This window comes from Mixophyes fleayi, chromosome 8 (assembly GCF_038048845.1).
Source record: "Mixophyes fleayi isolate aMixFle1 chromosome 8, aMixFle1.hap1, whole genome shotgun sequence".
Lineage (NCBI taxonomy): Eukaryota > Metazoa > Chordata > Amphibia > Anura > Limnodynastidae > Mixophyes > Mixophyes fleayi.
In genome coordinates this window covers 2,501,547-2,524,585 of record NC_134409.1, presented here as the reverse complement: position 1 = coordinate 2,524,585, position 23,039 = coordinate 2,501,547, and the positions used below count along the sequence as shown (strand labels likewise).

General features: G+C 45.0%; 1 protein-coding gene across 6 annotated transcripts in view; it reads right to left on the bottom strand.

The window, feature by feature from the left end:
• Window positions 1–297: 297 nt before the first annotated feature.
• The window catches only part of RNF220 (ring finger protein 220), a 177,673-nt gene continuing 154,931 nt past the window's right edge, over window positions 298–23,039 (bottom strand). For 4 of the 6 annotated variants that reach the window (XM_075181600.1, XM_075181596.1, XM_075181598.1 and 1 more), the window contains 9 exons: window positions 22,888–23,009; window positions 22,470–22,599; window positions 13,549–13,645; window positions 13,328–13,414; window positions 12,454–12,509; window positions 12,224–12,302; window positions 4,267–4,375; window positions 3,026–3,100; window positions 298–1,075 (listed from right to left, as the gene is read on the bottom strand). In XM_075181600.1, coding sequence (XP_075037701.1) covers window positions 1,004–1,075; window positions 3,026–3,100; window positions 4,267–4,375; window positions 12,224–12,302; window positions 12,454–12,509; window positions 13,328–13,414; window positions 13,549–13,645; window positions 22,470–22,599; window positions 22,888–23,009 — 827 coding nt within the window. In that variant the 3' untranslated portion in view covers window positions 298–1,003. The remainder of the gene's footprint in view (window positions 1,076–3,025; window positions 3,101–4,266; window positions 4,376–12,223; window positions 12,303–12,453; window positions 12,510–13,327; window positions 13,415–13,548; window positions 13,646–22,469; window positions 22,600–22,887; window positions 23,010–23,039) is intronic. The other 2 variants (XM_075181597.1, XM_075181599.1) reach the window with 1 other exon arrangement.

Here is a 23,039-nt window from a genome sequence, read left to right as displayed (position 1 = left end):
AATGGGGCATCTGCTTCACAGCGTAGGGAGGGTTAATCCAGTGCCGAGTAACCTGATGTGAGTGTATGGAGGGGGGGCAGGTTACGATAGAACCAAGAGCCCTCAGCAGGTGGGGGCTAGAGATACACATCACTTGCTGAACTAAGAGACTTCCAAAAAATAATAGTAAAAAAAATAAAATAAAAAAAAATCTTTCAAAATAAATTACATTTACATTTTTAGACCCATTCTGGAAAAAAACAAACAAAACACAAACCCCCCCCCCTTGCCCCGGTCCCATAGAAGGAAGATATTAAGTAACATTTTGAGTCTATTCCATTTATACACAACATTGTAAACATATAATTTATATTACATGTGCTTCGCATATCTTTCAGTTTTCATCTTTTCCCTGCTTTATACAGTTAAAACAAAATAAAATAAAAAGTCACAGAAATCGCACATAGGGATAGAAACAAAATGTGGGGAATGTTCTAAACAAAAACAAAAAGAAAGAAATGGACATTGGGGTGTGGTCTGTACAGGTCTCGGCCCGGAGCCCACGGCTGCCACTGGCCACTTTGTGGTTGTCCAGTTCTCCGGAGTGAAGATGGGGCAAGTGCAGATGGAGGGGGCGATGTAAACAAACCGAACGGGGGCAGCGAGTCCTCGGCTCCATCTAAATCTCAAGAAACATTAAAAATCAGCAGCAGGAACAGAGAGAAGAGAAAACGTGGAGAGCGCTGCGGGGAACGGATCTTGTGGCTTCTCCCCGTTAGTGCTAAGTGGAAGGAACAGAGCGAGCCGAGGATCTGGAAGTCACAATAGTTCATTAAGTTCGGGGAAAGTCTGTTTCTTTCTCTTCCAAATTCATTTGCTCCACTAATTTATAAAAGTGTCTTTGAGCCTCCGAATCTTCCACGGTCACATCGCAGACCCGGATAAAGCCTCAGACTCCAGAAAGCGGAGCAGTGAGGACACAAGGGGGAAACGAGTCGTGCGTCGGTCCCTCCTCACACGCGTTTCACAAGTAGACGCGTCTCAAGTCTCCAGGTGATGTGATGGTGTTACATTGTGGACACAGCTTCTTGGCTCCCTGCAATGCAGACAACAGACATTGATATAATTCTGCTCGCTAGGTCTGCGCAGCGTATACAGCGCATGTACTGCCAACATCAGACTATACCACAGAGCACCGATACTATAATACTTATCATATAAAGTATACACTGCATTAAGCAGTCGGTGCTGCTGAAGCCACAAAGTATTTCCGACTAAAATATAAACAGTTCTTGCAGATTCCTGTCTGTACTCAACTCCAAAGACATCTGACCACCAACTAGGAGGACCCCAATAGCCGCCTGTTCTGATACAGCCCTCACCCCTCCCCCCCCCCCCCCTCCCCTGTCATCTGCAAGCAACAAGGTCTCTGCCCTGAGCCATAATGTTGCTTCATAACTGCTCACACCTGCCCTGCGAGAGCAGTTTTATTGGGAGGGGTAAAATATTTGCCTCTTTCATCCACTTTCATATAAAAATGCTTTCCTTCTGCGTGCTGGTCCACGCCTCCATCTCTAGACTATTAAAATCCAAATTGTTTATTGCAAAGCGGAAAAAGGCGTTTTTTGTTCCAGTGACTCTGAGCTGAGTGTATACAGGACATTAAGTGCATTAATTACTGTATTTATATAACCCTTTTATTATACACTTTCCTGGATAAAAGGGAAGATAACTATTAGCACAACGCAGATCTGACACCTGAAAATCCAGCTGGAGCCGTTAAATTAGTGACAAGACGATATATATAAGAAAAAGGGGGGGGGGGGGTAACATTTAAGGTAAGGAAAAAGGGGGGCAGAGAGAGGGGGAGGCCTTGTTGGAAGGGGTAAAGGGCAGACTTAACGAGATTACACACATCGACTTTGATCAAGACACAAAGCAGCGAGGCGTTCCAAGGCTTTTATTGTGGACTGCAGGCTACATTTTAATGGTTACATTAGTAGTGAGCTATTTCAGGCAGGGAGGACGGAGGGGAAGGGGGGAGCTTGTGGAACATGAGAGGATGCTTATTAATTGTTTCCCAGCACAAACGCCAAGTTCCTTAATGTGTGTATATGTTTCTGATCCTCCGGCTGGGAACGCTCAGTTTCTGACCATAATACAGCGCACTCTGGGCACGAATCGCCCCTAAATCACTGCCAGCCTCCACCGCACGCCGTCATCCCCCCTTTCATTATCTGAAGGTGGCACACTGTGGATTTACAGGGAATGCAGGAACGGCCGAAGGGGGCACAGGGTGCCGGCAACTGACCTGGACTTGTCTCATCCAAATTACATCCCAGCAATTGGACAAAGAATGATTCCCATAACCACAGCCCACGTATGTTCATTTAATCATGAAAGGATAGCTATTTTCCATGAGACCACTGGGGGCGCTATTACATTGATGTCTATGGATGATATTTTTTTAACGCCATCGTACAAGGAATTCTGCCATGGTGATAACTGGAAATAGGAAACGCTCTTTTCTGCCCGGAGAATCTTGTGTTATTATCTTTTATGTGTTTTACAGAACAGCAACAACATAATAGCGTGAAAGTAAATTCTGCTTATACATAGAGCTTATCTTCTCTGTCAGCCGACATCGAGAAACAACTGGCGCGAATGGTAATAAATGGAGCTGAATGAGCAGCTTAAGGGAACTGCAGAAGTGAAGATGAGAGTGGACAATCATACCACAGGGGGGCAGCAGTGAGCACACAGGCAGCGTGTCTATATTCCTAAGGGTCTCCCTGTAATGTCTCTAGCAGTGTGGATAGGTTGGGGCAGCCCACCCACCTCTCGGACTATTTCAGGAGACTCGTGTGACCCCAGCAATTAGAAGCATCTGATCTTGGCACGGTTGCAGGAGAACATGAAAGAGTCACAGTAATGATGCGAGGTAGAATGTGGGGGGGGAACGTGAAGTCATCTGCCCGGAGGAACGTCTGCACTTATAAAACGAGTAGACACATTTTGTATAATTAGAGCGCAGTAGATGTCTTACCAGAGTGCGCAGCCAGCATTCCTCGCAGTGCACGTGCCAGCACTGAATGGACGTCAGGGGCATTGTGTAGGAATCCTGGAGAGGAGAGACGGGGAGATTAATTGTACAATATTCACCACAACCATTAACAGTTACACTGCTGGACCACACAACCGCTAACAGTTCTCAGATCATGGTCTTGGTGGAAGCTGCTGGATAGAACCAAAGGGCACAACTCCCACCAAATCACCGACCCAGAAGCGCCACGGACAGATATACGGACATGGATTCACTAGGAACGTCTTACCCAGGTGGCTGCATGGACTGTGCCACATTCATGGTACTGAACAGTAATCATAATCATCACACTGTCTGCAGAATGAGCTTCCAGTGTTCAATGCAATCACCGGGCAGAACTTCCCCGGAACAGACAATACTGGGCTCTATACCCAGAGTACCATTATATACCCTGTGCCAATATAATGGACATAAGCTACACGTTTAAGAGCTATGGACGTTTGCATTTGGCAAAACAGAAACAGGCAGATGTAGTGATGTATAGATGTAAGTAAATTTGGTCGCTGCACAGAAAAAAAGTGCGCACTCCTTCAACTCTATCTAATAAAAACCAACAAAGGGAACTTGTCATTTTTGACAAAATAAAAAGTGCAGGGCTGCGGCCAAGAGGCGGGGCTGCAGGAGGGGCGGCCAAGAGGCGGGGCTGCAGGAGGGGCGGCCAAGAGGCGGGGCTGCAGGAGGGGCGGCCAAGAGGCGGGGCTGCAGGAGGGGCGGCCAAGAGGCGGGGCTGCAGGAGGGGCGGCCAAGAGGCGGGGCTGCAGGAGGGGCGGCCAAGAGGCGGGGCTGCAGGAGGGGCGGCCAAGAGGCGGGGCTGCAGGAGGGGCGGCCAAGAGGCGGGGCTGCAGGAGGGGCGGCCAAGAGGCTCGGGACACAGATTGCTCTATCCTCAATACCAGATTGCTAGGTCACAGTTCCTCCCTATCTTAAAGAGGAGGAACTGAACAATGGAAGCGGTCGGAATGATAATGGCGCCGTATGCGGCGTGACTGAAGGCAAGTTACGGCATCTGAATACAGAGTGCTGTGCTTCTATGCGCTCTCAGTGTCTCACTAATACACGATGTTAAATATACATTTCCCCCCCAGGTGACAGGTTCTTATTTAGTGTCCGCGGCCACCGCTCTCCCTGATCCCACCAGGAGCAGGTTATCTCCATCTGACACTGGACGCCATGAACACACTCACCATGCAGATCAGGCATTTGTAGCGGTCCCCTCGGGATAACTGTCTCTCCAACTCCCGGATACGCGCCTTTAATGCTTCAAACGTCGTCACTGCAGATTCTTCTGTGATCCTGAGACAAAGAAAAGTTGCATTTTTTGGTCTAAATATCCATTATTGTAAATCACTTATACACAATATCGAAACAATGTGTTGCTTCTGGTCACAATATCAATTTACCAGCAATTGCAGCAAAACTGAATTTTGTATTAAAAAAATACAGACACAGAACGCTGCGGTTGCCACATGTATGAGCTGTGGTATAATACAGTCACATATAAACAACGGGGCCAGTCTGTCCCACATCCATATAGATCAGAGCAAATCAAATCCTGAGCAACGCTGGGAATACTGCAACACCCCATAGACGGGTGTGACAGATTATACACCCCACACACAGTATATACAGAACATCTGTATATAAGAGCGGGTCGGAGGTAAGCAGCGATATGACAAATACTGGACAGTATTATGTGCAATCTAATGTAACAATCACAAAGCCAAGTAGAAGATGCACCAATCTGGAAGAGACTGTGGAACTACAAGACTCAGCATCCCCAGGTAACCACTGGCTGGGACTCATAGTTCCACTACAGATAGGGAATCACCGGTTGCCTAGTTCCTCTATGACGTCCATCTCCGTTTCATGTCATTGTACGGTGCTGTGTAGAAGGTCAGCTCTTTATAAAGAACGGATAACAACAATAAGGAGGATGAAGGTGGGCAGACATGAAGGATTCACGGATATACAGAGCAGAACATTTACTGTGTGACTTATTTTGTGTCCATTTGTAATGACTGAGCTCTGTATACGTTGTGTTGCTATTAAGGAGCCTTTTCATTTATAATAATCCCCCCTAATGTATTTTCTTTTGGACAAAAAACTTGAAATACAAATACAAGGTGTGGAGAGGTTGATGTGTAGAATGATTTATCTGGGGCAGGGGGATAAAGTTTAGAGCCAGTCAGATACAGAAGGCAATCAATAGCTGGACTGTAGATCAGGGCGCTAGTTAGCTGGAAAATGAACGCACCGCTCGCTGCGTCACACTGCAGGGAACCTGGACAAATCAATGGCGGAGGTATTGATTTAGTTATTATCACTTCATACGCTTCCAGACATTGTTAAATATCCATTTATTAACAAGAGAAGAGAGCCAGGGAGGGAGGATCACTCAGATCAGGGACCTTCATCTGCTGCTAATCAAAAGCCCAATGGAGACCCCTAAACGAGAAATCTGCTTTACATAGTGGCTTCCGCTTACCCCCTGCTGCCTGCAAACTAGGCTACAATCCTACGCCAGCCACTCTCCTTATTAGTGCATACAGGGACAAGTTGGGGGCGCTGGCCCTGCTGGAAACTGATCCGTAATACAGGCACAGCACGTGGCCCGATAAACCCACTGTCCCTGGGAAGAGGAGAAAGGGCGATGAAGAGAAACAAGATCTGAGCCTCAGACACCACATTCTCTCCTCTGTTTTACACAACCTCCCCCCCCCCCCCCACCAAGATACCTGCCGAGTGTCCGCTCTGCAGGTCACCTAACACCAGGCCACCTACGTTCCTGTTATTATTCCCCTTACCCACCAGACCCTCCTAAACACCGGTTATCCCAGCCGCCCCCCGTATTGTGCTCTCATCTATCACAAGCTTACTCACAGCTACATCTTTGTAGCTCAAAATTAAATTGAGCAATCCCAGCGAAGTCCCCAAGGACCGTTCCAAACCGTTCTGTTAATTAAATTATTTCTGAATTTGCAGGAGTAGAATCTTAATTGACTCTAGATTGTGCTTTCTAAACAAAATACTTCAAAGATCAAACAAGTCTTGGAGAGCGCAACCTCCCATATCTGCGGTTACGGCTCTCAGTATAACAACGCGGGCAGTAAATTCACACGGATGACACAAGGTAACGAATATGTACACACTTATAAAGTCACAGGTCTGCTCATCTCACGTCAGGATAGAGGTCAATGTGTCATTTATGGGAAGAGATCGCTCTTACATAGCGCTGTTCCATCAGACTCCGACATTACCCTATAACGCAGATGAGAAATCAGTTTGTCACCATCTGACCAGCAGTACAAATATTAGCAGAAAGTAGGAGCTGAGCAGAGACGCACCCATGGAGAACTGAACATTTATACAGGACCAGGCTGGAAAATAAAACCTAGAAACCGCTGGCCATGGCCGGCCTCTCTCCCAGCTAATTATCTCTGACACTCCGTGTGAATGGGGAGTTTGGTGTTAAGTTTGGCAGCGGCCTCAACTTTCAACACTACAGAAAACAGCTCCCTTCAAATGCAAATAATTATTAGTGTTACAGGAACTTATTCCAGTGCTGCGAGGGGCGATGACCGGTTTGGCAGGGGAGGCTGGAATTTTAGGTAGCCAAAACAGGAGGATGATATCAAGTGGTTTCTCAGAGAGCACAAGCGATCAGCTGGTGGAAAATCCACCCGGTTTCCAGCGAACCCCACCCGTGGCCGCCATTCAGAGGTGAAGTGGATAGGAGCGTCCCTTAGACCCTGCACCCGTCCAACACCACTCTGGACAAACCTATATATTTCCCTGCAAAACAGAATCAACCCTTCGCTCCTGGCTCTGCAAAGTCAGTGAAAACAGCTGCTGAAAAGTGACAAGAATCTTCAATGGCAAAGCACAGCACACTGTATTCAAGGGACATCAAAATCATTATATAGTGCACTTTATTATGTTACCTAGGAAACTGCAAGTCTGTAACCAATATATATGAAGCTTCGTGTCCATGCATTGTTTCTTCCTCTTACCGTTTAATTGTAATGCACTACTACAGATGGGCAATCTACCCCCCTCCCAAAATTTAAGGCATTACACAATTCAGTATTTATCTAAAATACAGGGCAGCCAACTTGCAGAACACATTTAGAGTATAAATTCACTTACTCTGGATACGTTACTTAGCTCAATACATTACACAGGTTATACAGTAATGCTCAACAGCGGTTTTATTTGGAACATTTTATGAACCGCTCACTGGCCAATCACAGTCTGAATTTCCAATGAACACAGAATCACACTTTTACTCTAGTTTTCTGGTTGGCTGACCACCCCCAGATAGAGCTGTACCACTGACTGACACAGGAACACGATAAGTTACAATAACTGGATTAGAAGCTGCTAGTACGGGGTCCAGCCTGGGACAGAAGCAATATGGCTGGAATGTTCCTTAATATCACACAATGCTACAGCGAATCTGTCAGGGATTTGTTTCTGAACCCGTGACGACAGGCGGGAGCTCAGTTTGGCTTCAAGCCCTGTTTATCCTGGCTGCCAAATTACTATGGCTGTGCCTGTCATGTCACGAATTGATAAAACAATTTACAGTGCACAGAAAACCCCTGAACTAACCAGAATGAATCCCTCTCAACTGCCGGATAGTAATAGAAGGTGGACAGAAAATAAACTGAATATCCGGACTTGTGCCCAGGTTTTGACAAACACAAGCACATACAGTATTCCTGTGTTATCCTGCAGCCGTCAGCTACACATACTGAAGGCGGCCAACATCCAGCCAATGAAATCATTAGGAACCAGTGACATCACAGAGGGAGGAGACATTAGTTCAGTGTTTTGATAAGTTGCATTCAACAACACAATTGCTGTCTCCACCGTGTGTAGGCGATGGGACCAGATAAGATTAGTCTGATTTAACAGCTTCCAAAATCATTGCTGCATGAACGGTCTCTCAGAACTCGGGAAATTCGATCAGAAGGGGCAAAAGAAAACCTAAGAATAGACATGATTTCTCAGTAGAGGTGTTGGCAGGTGGGGGGTGCCTGCACGGCGCACCAGGACCATCCGGTGGCGCAGGTGGGGGGCGCATGCACGGCGCACCAGGGCCCTCCGGTGGCGCAGGTGGGGGGCGCATGCACGGCGCACCAGGGCCCTCCGGTGGCGCAGGTGGGGGGCGCATGCACGGCGCACCAGGACCATCCGGTGGTGCAGGTGGGGGGCGCATGCACGGCGCACCAGGGCCCGCCCGCGACGCAAGTGGGGGTCGTCTGCACAGGGCACTCCGGCGGCGCAGGTGGGTATATGCCATCCTTCACTGTGATATTACAATAGGTTGTCACGGACAGACAGAAACACAGGCAACACCTAGTTGAGTACAGCTGGACTGAGCCCTGTGCAGGCGCTGGGGGCAATTCAGGAACACACTTCCGTTATCTAACAAAACAAAGATCTCCATTACTACCCTTACACGTCAGCGACATCTGCCCATCTACACCTGCAGACTGGGAGATTATCAGATTCATTCCGGACCACATCACTAATAAATCTGGACCAAACTACACACTCTATCCCAATTAAAGGGCCATTCAAATTAGACATCTATAAAGTGTGTCCGATCTGATATTGTAACAGTGCCTTTAAAAGATTATCAAGTCTTGGTAAAAGGAAAAAAATGTTTAAAACAAATATTAAAACATAAAAAGAATAATCACACATTTCTGAAAGAGGTATTTGATAAAAATACACCTGAAGTTTACTGTGGAATAATCTTGCTTTTTTGCCAGCTTTCCTCCTATAATGGAACAAGTTCTGAGTTAAAGTAACTTCTTTGTCTTTCTACATCCAGAGAAGTGAGAATTTACAGATGAAGGTGCACATAGTATGCTCCATGTGTCTGTACTGAACACAGAACTCTGCTGTCACTGAAGAGACAAATACAATTATAATCAGGGTTCTTACACCACAAACTCCGCGCTCATCACACAGTCGCCGTTATCCGCACAGGCTTCTTGCCTCAGCATCCCTCTTTTTTCCCTTCCATCTGATTAATGATCTTGTCGTCCTGATTGATGACCCACCCCAGCAGATTAGAGTCTCCTGTTCCACCCACCTTCCCCGGCACCCTCCCCTCCCGACTTCTGGAGGTCCTTCTGCACCAGGGCTGGAAATATTAGAGAATTATTAAATAAACATTCATACGTCACGTCTCTTCCCATAGCACTCGCCACTCTCGCAGCCGCTGTCCTGTTTGCTTTTCATGCTGACACCAAACAGCTGGAGTGATTCATGGAGAGGCCGGCGGAGACGTTCCATGTCATACATCATGCCGGCCGGAGCGCTCCGTGTCCTGACGGAGATAAAGTGATCAACCGCAAGCGGATGGAATGAATTTATGACAACACAAAATTGAGGAAAACAAATGGGAGGTGACCTGCTGGGCCAGTCACCCCGCACACGTCCCCTGGCCTGCAATCTGGATTGGAGGCGAAAAGCTAAAATTGAACAGTGACATCCTGAATTAAGACGATGGCCCCATGATCTCAGGGGAGGAGGAACTGTACAACGTGGAAGGCAACTTAGTGCAAGTTTAAAGAAAATTAAAAATATGAAGGAAATTGACAGTGTGAAGGTGAATGAATACTTTAACACCAAGCTGTATCATTTAAAATATATTGAATGCAAATGAAACATGATGCAAGTTGGGTCGGGAAGCCTAAAGTATTCATTTATGGTGTATTAATTTATAATACATCGCACATCCAGAAATGGTAAATGAGAGGGATCCAGGCTCACAAGTAGCAGATGTGACTCCATGACGGGGTCAATGCTGACCGAATGCTACGAGTAATCAGGCTCATTAGTTACCAGCCGCCCGGGTCACGTTAGAGGCCGGAGATGTATAATGAGTGGGAGTTAATTCTCACAATGAAACGATCGCTCAGGAAGGTAGAAGAGGCGGCGATGAAGCTGGGCTTACTAAACACATTTGTTTTGGTAAATGTTAATCGTGAGGCTAAACATGAAATAATCAATAACAGCGAGATTTTAAAAGAACAGAAAGCAAGAGTTATGAAAAATGAAGGCGCTGAGGGCCCGGCCTAAGTGCTCAATGCCGCTGCCGTCCTCACCAGGAAACAAGAAAAATGAAACCAATTTAGCTCCAGATTAAGAAACAGCAACTGGAGATGAATCAATTTACCCTGCCGGGCTGGATGGCCATATATCATGGCTCAGTGGCGGAGCAGTTAGCAGGCAGATGGTACACACAGACCCCCACCCACCACCTCACACACTGTCTTTGAATACTCATAAGGCTAAAGTCTAGTTATCAATTCATTTAACAGAAACATTCACAAAGATACACCTGGGGCAAAATGTCCAGGCAGGGCATTAACACCAAGACTGGAACTATTTATTACAGGAAAATCCAGTCTTCCAAGGATAGTAATAAGAGTCTCCCGCGGGATGGAGGACTGATGACTAGAGAATGCTGCCAGGACATATATGCAGGCAGTGATAAATGCCGGCTGCAGCATCCATCACTGGATATTAACTAGTACACTAGAAGGACTAGGCTTTCCTCTCGGCGATCTCCGCAAAGTCTAGACGTCCAGCTACCGGGCGGCACTCCATTACCACAGTGACACAGACCGAAGCACGGGACTCAGTGATCGGTCAGGGACTAACCAACTGTGGGAACTAGGGAAAGAACTCGTGTTTTATGACCAAGCTGTAGCAATTAAACCATTCAGTACCCCTGGGAACCAGTGCCAAGGAAGCCCCAAACTCCACCGTAACGAGCCAGACATCATTCTCCACTTTTCTATAAATCCTGCAATATTCTTTTTTTTTTTTTTTGTAATTGAAGTTTTCAAGGTTAAAAAATACAAATAACCTCACCCCCCCTCAAGAAAAAGAACAAAGAGAACCACATACCCAAGGTACAACAATACAATAACATAAAATGTGAAAGATCATCTAATAGAAGCGATGGCAAACACATAAGGCAGGGAACACACTACAGGGTTTTAACCCGTTTATCGGGCCAATCAAACGATAAATGACTGTTTGGCCCGATATCACATTAGTGAGTGCGCTCCAACGATGACTGATTATCGCTCCAAATCACACTGTATGGTTTCATATGATTTTTAAACAAGACTAAAAATGTCGTTCAACAATGGAACGATGTTGTTCCAATCCTGCAGTGTGTATGGACTCAGAACCGGCAGTGTCCATAGCTCTCTATGCAGTGTGCAGAGTCACCATCTTATCAGCCAATGGTTATGATGGATGAAGAGCACAGATCTGAAAGTAAATTGTGTAAAATGTGTATAGTGTGTGCACAGGAATTGGCTGCTGATAATGATTTTACCAATGACTGAAAGTCCTTAATGATATCACAGGAGGCACCAATGAAAACTGGGTGCACAATTAAATAAAATTCACATAACAGACTCAACATAAACAACATCCTGACTAAATGATTGTATATAATTACATGGGAAACAGTGTGCAAATAAATAGAGCAAGTACAGCAATAGGGGACCAGAGATCATCATCCAAATCAGACAACAATACCTTGTCTTAATCTACCAGGATCGTATCTTATATTTAGCCATGAATTCCTGGCCGTATGAATATGACGTTCATGGCCAACTGTGTCATTCACTATGACAACCCAACAACCAAAAGTGGGGTCGTCTGCACCCATCCATTTTCTAGCTATAGCAACCTTGGTCAGGGCCAGCAAATATGGTACACTCAGAGGACGACCTAAAATAAGACCAAGAAAGAGCCCAAAGAGGGACATTTTCGGAGACACTGAGGGGATCCAACTCCCTGTCAAATATACACCTCATCTCTGCCTGACCCTGGGCAGCATCCTGCAATATTCTTACATTCAATGAGAGAAACTGACAACTCAGACAGTTTGAGTACAAGGGGAGAGATAAAGAGCAGATCACAAACATCCACTTACATATAAGAATAGAGTCTGGTACATGTCTGCGCGCACACACACACACACAATATACACACACACACTACAGACACACTACAGACACACTACACAGTAGCTCACTAAGGTAACTACAGATGTATTCCTGCAGGGGGCAGCACTGACACGCTCAGGTCACTACTTACTTTTCTATGTCACTATTCTTGCAGGTTTTCTGTATGGCTTCCTGTTTACTGCTCTCTCCGTTACTCGTCGATGGCATTTCTGGAACAAGGTGATAGAAGTTAATAAGATAGTAGTGTTAATGGAGGGAACACATGATAATATATACCATTTTCATGCAGGAGCCATTATATATACCCTCTATATATGTTACCAGTAACATCCCCGTGCTCCATATGCGGAGGGAACTCACCGTCACTGGCCCACTTGGAGAACTCCGTCGTTATTCTGGCGCTGGGTGTTCCACCACTGGAAAATGAAAAATAAAATCAGACTTTAATACAACACGCACAACCGATTAGCAAATAAAACACGGTGCACAACGGTTGCATATATTTCATGATACAAAAAGCTGCTCAACGCTTCCCGTCAGTGATGGGCACTGGATATTTCATTCTTCGATCGCACTGCATTTTATCACTGTGATCACAGCATTTAGGAACATGCACCCTCTGGATCCGCAGCTGTCACTCAGTGGCTGCGCCATTATTGTAAAGCGCTATGGAATTTGCTGGCGCTATATAAATAAATGATGTTGATGATTGAATAGAACAGTTTTGCATTTACTGCACATGAAGGGCAGTACGGTGGCTCAGTGGTTAGCACTTCTGCCTCACAGCGCTGGAGTCATGAGTTCAATTCCCGACCATGGCCTTATCTGTGTGGAGTTTGTATGTTCTCCCCATGTTTGCGTGGGTTTCCTCCGGGTGCTCTGGTTTCCTCCCACACTCCAAAAACATACTAGTAGGTTAATTGTCTGCTATCAAAAATTGCCCCTAGTCTGTCTGTGTGTCTATATTAGGGATTTTAGACTGTAAGCTCCAATGGGGCAGGGTCTGATGTGAATGAGTTCTCTGTACAGCGCTGCGGAATCAGTGGCGCTATATAAATAAATGGCGATGATGTTTAACCCACAAATCTCTCAAGGAGTATTTTAGTCGGAGCAGTCAGTAACTGGTGTTGTCCCGTCTCTGGGATCAGAGTACGGATCATCTCACTAGTGTAATATGGGGACGCCATAATACCAGGCGCCGTAATGATCTGTCAGATAAGGGAGAACAACTCACTTTAATACTGCTCCACGCAGTGCCTCTCGCTCCCTGGCCTCCCCGGGCTCCTCTCCGGTACATGGGATGATATCGGCTTCTGTGTACCTAAATAACACGCTGCTAAGGAAGACATCCGATCTCATCACAGCACAATTACGCTAATAAAACAACGGGTGCCGCAGTGACTGTAGCAGACACTATGTGGGGACCACCCGAATAACAACCCGATAAAAGGATACTGTGCTTTGCCATATTCCAGTGTGTCATCTCCATCAACATCCAGGTCAGCGTCACTGTCATGAGTTTCTTTGCTGCTACACATTATAAATCCAGATCCTGCGGAACAAATGGAACAGATATTAGGAACAGAAACCATCATTATGTTCATACAGTTTAACATAACAGGACCTAGATAGAAGCAGAGCCAACAGGGGGCACCAAAGTCAGAGCTGGTTCAGACAGGAGACGTCTAACTATAGAAGGCGGCAACAGTGCGATATATGGATCTGCCAGAATGTCGGGATCACAGCTGTGTGGCCATCACAGAAGGTCAGGTAGTAGGACTTTAAGGCCAGGGAGATCACTAGATCCTTCAACAGATCGCATTAAGCTTCCAAGATCCTCGGCCTTCCATGAATGATCAGACTGAGAAACAACATCCAAACTGGCATCTGGCAGAGCGGATAAAAGAACTTTTGTCTATAAAGAAGTCGGAACAGAATAACGTGGAATGTGTGTTACCATGTATAATATGGGATTAACAAAGCGCTGGTTTATTTATTCTCTGGTTTGGTTTCCAAATGTTGATTTCTGTTGTGTTGGCAGCTAACAGGCCTTTTTAAGGATGTGGGTTATAAGCCAGCGCTTGCTTGGATGTAAGCACCTATACCTGGGAGGTGAGTGCATCTAATTGTAACAGTAACTTAATGATGTTTGAAGCACATAGGTCAGTGTAGGACCTGCACACAAATGAGGTGCCCTTAACACAGAGTTTAAATGTTTTGATTGTAATATAAACACGTTTTCATTGTGCCAGATACCCACAGATATGCAGTGTTAAGAATAAGCACTGACAACTGTCTTGTTTTGTATACATATAGGGCATTTATATTGCCATGCAGCTGGTACCACGTATAATATGGGGATTACCCATTAGAAATAAAAGCCAGACATTCAGTTGTCTGATCCTTAATTCATGACAAGTCAGACTATCAGTTGACTAGGAACCAATGACATAGCTGAGGCATAAGGTAATCATGCCTCACTCAGTGCCTCATGCCACTAGTTCCTAGTGAACGTGTAGGATAAATACTGGTACCACCCACAAAATGTCAGCTTGCCCTTTGGGAAAGGTAAAGAACAACAACTCCTGGATAATTCACTAGACGATGATAACGGTGATTAATGAGGCCCGAGCCCCAGGTGCTGTCTGACAAGTGTTCCTAGAAGCCGGGATGAAGATGTCTCTGTGCGCTGGATTCTGCCAGCGTTACACATTTGGTGACAGTTCTACGCAGTATCCCTGTGGAGGATGACCCTGGTTTCCTGCTGTCGCCTCTGAGCGAGCGCCAATGAAAACCTCCAGCATCTGTTCAAATATTTGACGTCTGAAACTGCTGGACTCTGGCTCGGTGGCCAAGTCTAACACATGGCAGCTCTGTCCTGCACATCGCCCACCCTGTCACTCCCAGATATACAGGAAGTCACATGGGACATGGAAGCGGTCTGACCTTCCTAACACTCTGCAATTAACCTTGTTACATGAGAAATACATGTGTATAGGACGATCAGCGCTGTGACCTGCACAGGGAAATCTAAAGGTCACTTCCCGGATTCCTGACAGCAAGTTACATTGGGTATAATTGGGTTATAGACAGATTACTGCCAGTAAGTAGAGAATCACACTTAACAGTAATAATATGACACAAACAGCAGTCACCGAGAGGCGTTAAAAAGAAAAATGTACACACTGTCCTCAAAAACTTTATCCATGTTATTGATATTTACTTAGAATTCAACAAGGTCCTTCCTGATTTTCTCTAATTGATGCAGTTTCCAATCACAAGAAAATGATTTTGACCCAATACATTTCTGCCAAAAATGTGTCAGTTTCATAATTATCACTGTCGTAGCATAGATGTTGTTTAAGTCACTATATGTTCTTCTGTGCAAAGACCCTGCATGTTGTGTGCATTCATATCTATTGCTCGGGAAGGCAGACGATTGTCCTATATAGGAGTAAAATCACAGTAAGATTTCACACGAGTTTCGGCTCAGATTGGTCCGTTGTGCAGAGGTGAGAGGTTGTTGATACAAACGCCGAGTTTTGTCATTTTGTATCTGGAAGTTTGCACTTTGTGTGACGTAGAATGTGTGAAGAGCTGCGATGGGGATGGGGTAGGATTGGGCACCCTTGAAGTCAAATTTCGCCTTTACACTGAAGTGCCTCTAATGAGCCAGTAATAGTGAGAGGTGGAAGGTTTCTTTGTCATTAATGCACCATAATATATATATGGGCAAACCATAAGGAAACTAGTTAGCAGAGCAGCATTTTCATGAGTACGGTATATTAAGAGTCTCAGCTCAGACACCGGATTTCTTCTGGTAATGCTCTATGTGCAGCAATAATAATAATAATAATACATATATGCTGCGGATCGCTGTAGATCACAGCACAGAGTCTGACTTAATGACAACACCAATTTAATCTATGGAAATAAATCATTTCTTGTGTATTAATACATTTATCTTCAGATAAAACTATTAAAAGAAAAAAAAAAAAAAAAAAAGTACAAGGAAATCTATAAGACACACACCGGGGTTGTGATGGAATAAGGAAGCATAATAAAGATTGACCAAAAGAACAGAGCGTCCGCACACAACCAAAACAAAGTTCCGTCTCGTCTCCCGACTATCACTCTCACTCAGGCAGTGACTGGCACCTCTGTAAACCACCTGACAGTCTAGAGACAAACTTCCCCCATCAATCAGAGAGCAGCTATCAGGATTACTTACGCCCCAGCCTGCTGACGGCTGCCTTTCCACACAACAACTTACTACTTTGTGCTTTATTGGTGTATGTTGCTCCTTGCGTTACAATACAATCTCTACAAATCACGCTTAGACCCGACATTTACTGTAGGTTTGCTTGCTACAATGCACTTTGGCTTTGTTATACGGACTGCAAAACCTAAATCTAATTGACTCAAACAACTAAAAGGGAACACAAGGCAAAAAGAACACGGAGACAGCCAATCTGGAAATGTCCAGCTATGGTAGAACTGCAAGTCCCAGCACCTTAAAGATTAATTGCACAACATGTAGAAGTAGTACTACTCTATTATACTAGAACAGTCCCCAAAATATATGCGCAGGGGTTACACTACAGGATCTAGTATCAGCATTTGTCCAGCATGGATGAACAGAAACCGCAAACATACAGCAGATCTAGAGGTGAAGTGGTCATAAGACCGGCAGATCCTTCATGCGTCAGACAGCGGCTCTGGTATATGGCAAGTGTCATTTAGCTACAATACTACTACCGAGTTCAAAACCAGCAATTATCCCATTTATTATTCACTTATGACCAGTCAGTAACTTTACCCAAAAAAAACAGTTATTGATCAGAACCCCTCCTTTTGTACATACAGACACAGGGGTAATTTTTTTCTGATGCAAAAATCAATCAATAAATAAATAGAAACAATTATTTCTGAGAATACATTAAATGAAACTGGCAACACTACTAATTCCTACAGAAACCACAATGGCTGCATCCACTCTACAGCCCGACATAAGAGGTTCCATCTCTCACCTGTAGGCCGCTGGGCCTGGTGAGAACTACACACAAGGAGCTGCTGAGCCAGCCACATTGCTGGGGAAATAACTAGTGCTGACAGGGAAGGGATCAGAGGAGTTTAGCAACTTGGGTAATCAAATGTGAGCTGTAAAGCAGAGGGGGGAAATGTCCCTGCACCTGAGGCTGGGAAACAGCTGGAAGTTATATACAGCGGCCTCTGTGCTACCTCCGCACAGTAATTAATGACATGTCCAAAGCTTTCTGCTTTTAGAGGAGAGAAGTGAACATATGCAAGTGTTGAAATGCTAAATTTCATTAAAGGGGAGAAACGCAGCTCTTTAACCCCAAACTAGGTTTTTTTTATGACCCTGCCAGGAGAATGAAATTCACTGTTAATTTAATCAATTAATCAGCATATTGATTCACAAAGCAGGGCTGGCAGGAGGCCGTGTGTCGTTCTCCACACCTGCAGCCTCAGCTCTAACACAGTGCACAACGCAGCGCTCCGATGCCCAGACACGCTGGTACATGCAGCGCACCTCCCTGTGTCCCAGGTCCCCTGGAAGGAGCACGACAACTCCCCATTCGGGTTAAACCAAGAACACCGCAAGAATTCTGCCACTGTCCATATTATCGGACCACTGTTCCACGCCAGTCTATGACACACAGTGCGGATTATACATCAATGGTAGAATAGAGGTAGGAGGCTCTTTGGGTGGAACGGCGCGTGTACATGGGGTATATTTTACCTGTGAGAGGAGGAAATGTTTTGGGCCAATCATCATGTGAGTGCTTTTAAAGTTCTTTAGTTACAGCCACAATAAATGGTGCTAGGTGGCAACAGAAGGGCGCCACCTATTGGTTACAATGATCTCCCAGAACTCCCATTACATGTACCAAGCTGTGTAAGAGACAGACCAGGGATATATATACACTGAAAGGTAAGACTGCAGCGTGACTGCTGGTGTGATCGGATCTGGGGGACAGAGAACAGATTGAGGGGGTACAAATTCGGCATCACCCTCCAGAGAGATGGACACAAATGTGTGTTTGTTGGGCTGGGGGAGAAGTAAGAAATGCAGATAGCACATCACAAAGCAATGAACATCTGACCTTCTGTCTAAACACATCTAGTATATGAAGAACAGGCTCGCTCTCTCTCACAATATTTAGTTATTGGGAGGCAACAGTTGTAGATTTAACTGGAACCTTTCATTCCAATCAACAATAAGATAATCATGTGTCTCCTGTGCCTCACAAACCAAATATTAGATTGTAAGCTCTTAGGGGGAAGTGGAATTACCCACACATTAAATAATGTGTGCAGCATTATGAAAGCACTGCCGGATAATAGCCAACAATTGGATACAATCTGAATATACCTCTGCCCAAAATCCTAACACCCCCCAGGAGAAAGTGCCACCCTGCTCCGTAGTAATATGGGTCTTTATAGCTCAAACAATCATCACAATGTGTCACATACTTTTCTACCATCACAGGAGACAGTTCCACATAGAAGCTTATTCAAACAATAAATAGGGAATTTGGGTTCATATATATTTGTATATATTTATAAGTAACATTTGGAAGAAATGCTACAAATATTCCAGATTACTGGGAACGAGGAGAAATACAAATCATGGAGGAAAATGTCTTTGTTACACAAGGTTTTGTGTCTGGTTAATTTGGGAGCTGGGCTGGTAATGGGGTTGACTTAGTCATTCGCTTCCCTGGTTTTCAGGGCTGCAGATACTTTCCATTACTCCGGGCAGTCCTTGGGGAAATTCCCTCCCTCGCAGCTCGTGTTCCGGACCCGTCACCGCTGGCAGCTTCTATACACGTTCCCAGCTCTTTAATTAAAAGTCACAGAGCTGCACGGCCAATCAGCTCAGAGATGGGAGGATAACAACCTGCCAGACTGATTTAGAAATGAGTAGAGGCCAAACAAGGAAAAAGTGATTACCAGAGAGATGCCGAGAACACCGGCAATTAACTAACACCGCACCGCCGGGTTCTCCTCTCCTACCCAGAAACATTACATGTTACATAGTTGATCACAGGATCCACTAAGTAACATCACAGAGCTCTATAGCGCTAGGACCCCCAAGTGTCAGTGTTCTGGGGATACACAAGGGGTCTATACAGAAAAATAATAGTCGTCTGTTATTACATGACAGCACTGTCTAGAGCTCAGCATCTCTCAGACTTTATTGTTTACAGAGCAGGAATGTCACCATTTAAGGTCTAACTGCTGCTCTTGTAGAACACTGTTACAGAGCCAAAGACGGTATTTTATTATTTTAGCATTAAAGGACTGATTCTATATTATGCTTAAAAATATTTATCTGAAATATCCACGTTTGTAAGATAAGTGGCGCTTTCAGACACTGCCGAGTTCAAGGATAAACTTTCCTTTTCCGGAAAACGAGGCTGGTAAGTGGATTTTCCAAATGAACGCAATTTTATGACTCACTTTTATTTCCCTAAATTGCTATCTTGCCAGCGGGCAGAGGACTGACAGGACCTGGCTGCAGAGATGCCAGTGCCATTCTTGGGAACGTACATTTGATGGGGTTTGACACTAACTCCTCAGTAAAGAGCACCCGGAGGTGGATTTCCAGTGTCAGCGTGCATTAGGCTTCCGTTCTCTTACTGGCATAACCTGGAAGCAGCTCTGTACAAAGGTCACAGCTCTAAAAAACATTTTTAGGGTACAGGGCGAATTCAGGGGCGATCTCTGCGAGGGGTGCTCCAGACAGCCCTTGCAGCTGGCTCAGATTCCCAGTCTCTCCTGGAACCTGACTGGACAGCTTTCTAAAGCTGCCGTTATCACTCCCTCTAACCACTCTTGGCAGGCAATCTAATTTCCCCTGAAAAGGTCACCGCCATTTTAACTGCCTTTCAATCACATTAAGCACGCTGCTGCTCGTGCTCAGAGGCATGTGCAATGCAGGGAGATCGATAGACTGACACACTGCTCATCCCCTCCACCAGGAGCCGCTTCCCACAACTTTCAAATAGCATTTATAACGTTTGCCCCATAACAGCACACGCAGCAGACACATGGGGCAGAAAGATCTGATCAGTCACAGCGAACCTGATCATGGCTCTGGGATCATCATCCCATTATATAGCGCCACTAATTCCGCAGCGCATCACTCCCTGCCCCTTTGGAGCTTACAGTCTACATTTCTTAACACACACACAAAGACTAGGATCCATTTAATAGCAGCAATTAACCTATCAGTATGTTTTTGGAGTGTGGGAGGAAACCGGAGCACCCGGAGGAAACCCACGCAAACACGGGGAGAACATACAAACTCCACACAGATAAGGCCATGGACGGGAATTGAACTCATGACCCCAGTGCTGTGAGGCAGAAGTGCTAACCACTGAGCCACCGTGCTGCCCTATGGGATAAAGGAATAAAAGCACTGGCAGTCAGGGATTTGAATGTATTCATCGTTTGCTATGTATGAAGACATTATAGAAGACATAATGAAAAAATAATATTTCCTTCAGCCTGTAAAAACATTACAGCAGAACAAAAGATTATTGTACAATCACTTACTTTATTCTCTATACAGCTAACAAATGGTTAAAGAAAAGCTTCAGAGCTGATGCCCCATCAATATCATTGTCAGGCTTATCGGCCCCTCTCCCCCGCTGTGACTGCAGTGAGAGCCCCCCATGGCTCCGGCGTTTGTGTTCTCTCTACATTGATCTGTGTGTAAGACACTGCTCTAAAATTCTTCCCTTTTAACTGTGTTAAGCCGCTAAAGAGACGACAACCACTTCTCTTGGAGCGCAGTTGATACTATTGGTTTCAGATCTATTCTGCAGCTTCTCTCGCTAGCAGAAACAACAAACAAAGCGCTTAACTCAAAGCCTGCACTCGCTCATCAATCAGGACATTATGTTGTGTTATGGCACACTTAGCTTTAATGTGAAACACAGCGGAGATAGATTGTTTAGGCTGAGGTGATGCTGCCAGTCACAATAGTGATACTTCCATTTTACAGAACAAAACAAAAATTAAACATTCAGCGTCTCTCATCCGGAAACACAAAGAGGTAACTTTCATTTCTGTACATCCAGGAAATCTCAGTGGGTTCAATGCAGCGTGTGATCTCTTGCCAGTAATACTCGGGATACGGCGTTCCATGTATCATACGGTGACATCACATCTTATCAGGTCCAGCATACACAAACTATTCTGCAAAGAGCCGCTCAAGTCATGCTCAAAAATTGCATGTAAAAAAGTCGCTGCAACTTCCACATGGCGGCCATGTTGCTGTTATACTGCCCCCCCTCCCCCAAACATCCCAGAGAACAGTCAAAAAAATGAGCAGGGCAACACAAGACAGGGAAAGGGCACGTCTAAGCCACAGAGGACAATGCAAGAAGTCACGTCACGGTTAGATACAGAGGTAATCGCTGTATCCCATTAAACAGTCCATGGTTATATTTGCTGCTTTAAGTATCTAAATACAATGTAGAGTTTCACTGTATCTGAGCCAGCCGGTCCAAATGTTCCAAAGATTTAAAAGTGCAATGGTGGCACAGAAATACCACCACCAAAACTAGTGACCAGAGGGCACAGCGGAGAGATGTAATTTGACCAAATAACGAAAGAAATTAAACAAAAAAACAATTAAATGAAAAGTAGCTCATCTTTGTGAATCTGGAGACCTACAGCCGGATCCAGTAACTCGTTTATCAACCTCTTTACAAGGGACAGAGTGATAAATGTATAAATGGACCTTTAATATTTGATGCAGTTCCTGAGGCGACGTGCCCCCCCCCCCCCCCCCCTCTCCGTTTCGATGTGGCAGGTAAGGCTCAGAGTACCAGTATAATCCCACTTCATTTGCAGCCTTTTATTACTGAACACAAACATCCTAATTTGAATTTGTTAAAACTAAAATCTCTGGTCAAAATAATTATACTATGATTAAACAAACGGTACTTATCAGGCTACATGTGCATTACACTGTCCTGTATGGAGAACCTCATTTGTTTGCAGGTTTTTATTTACAGTACACTCTGCAAAACAGTGTAGTTTTTTTAAATAATAAAGTATAGTGGTACAGCTGCTGTCACTTGAGATTTGTTTTCTCCAAGCCAGAATTGCGCTATAAACACATTGTGCACAAAAACGAGGGTTCCCCATACTCAGGGTGCAACAGAGCGGATAAGCAATCACTTCGTATTATAATGTGCAGTCTACCAAAATTGTGGTTTTCCTTTTATTTTTTCAATGTTACATACACAAAATAAAATGTCTACGGGTGCAGTCGTCCCGAGGCCACACTTACACGGATACAGATCAGTGTTGCCAAAACGCATAATGATACATACCACGGAAACCCCCTTCCAAGAGAGTCGTGGCCCGAATTCTTTTCTGTCCGCACCACTCGTATTCCTCAAACCGGTGGCCATTCTCATTTTCGATGTCTACAGAATCGTCTTCATTCATGCAGGTCTCTCTCTGTAACGAAGTAAGAGAAGCGATGAGGGCGACAACCCCACTAAATACACAGACTAAAAGCAAAATTATCTATACATGCATTATAACTAGAGAAAGAACAGTAGTCTTATCGGTCACACTACACAGTGTTAGTGACATTACCACTGATTTGTGCCTGATTGGGTCAGGGTGAATAGTGATATGGCCAGCAGAGCTGACAATCTATAAATCCCCAGTGTTAGGCAGAAGAGGTGATAGACAGGGAAGTGACAGAAGACAAGTGGCAAGAAACGCCTCCTGCTCCACTACCTTAGCAAGACACAGTTCCACATGTCTACTCATCTCCTCCTCGGATCCAGACAATGGCCGACTGCAGAGCGGACATACCTGTCCCTCGTCTTGCTTTCGTCGCTTCATCTTTCCAATCCGGGCTGGGTGGGCAGTGGAGAAAACAAAAGAGA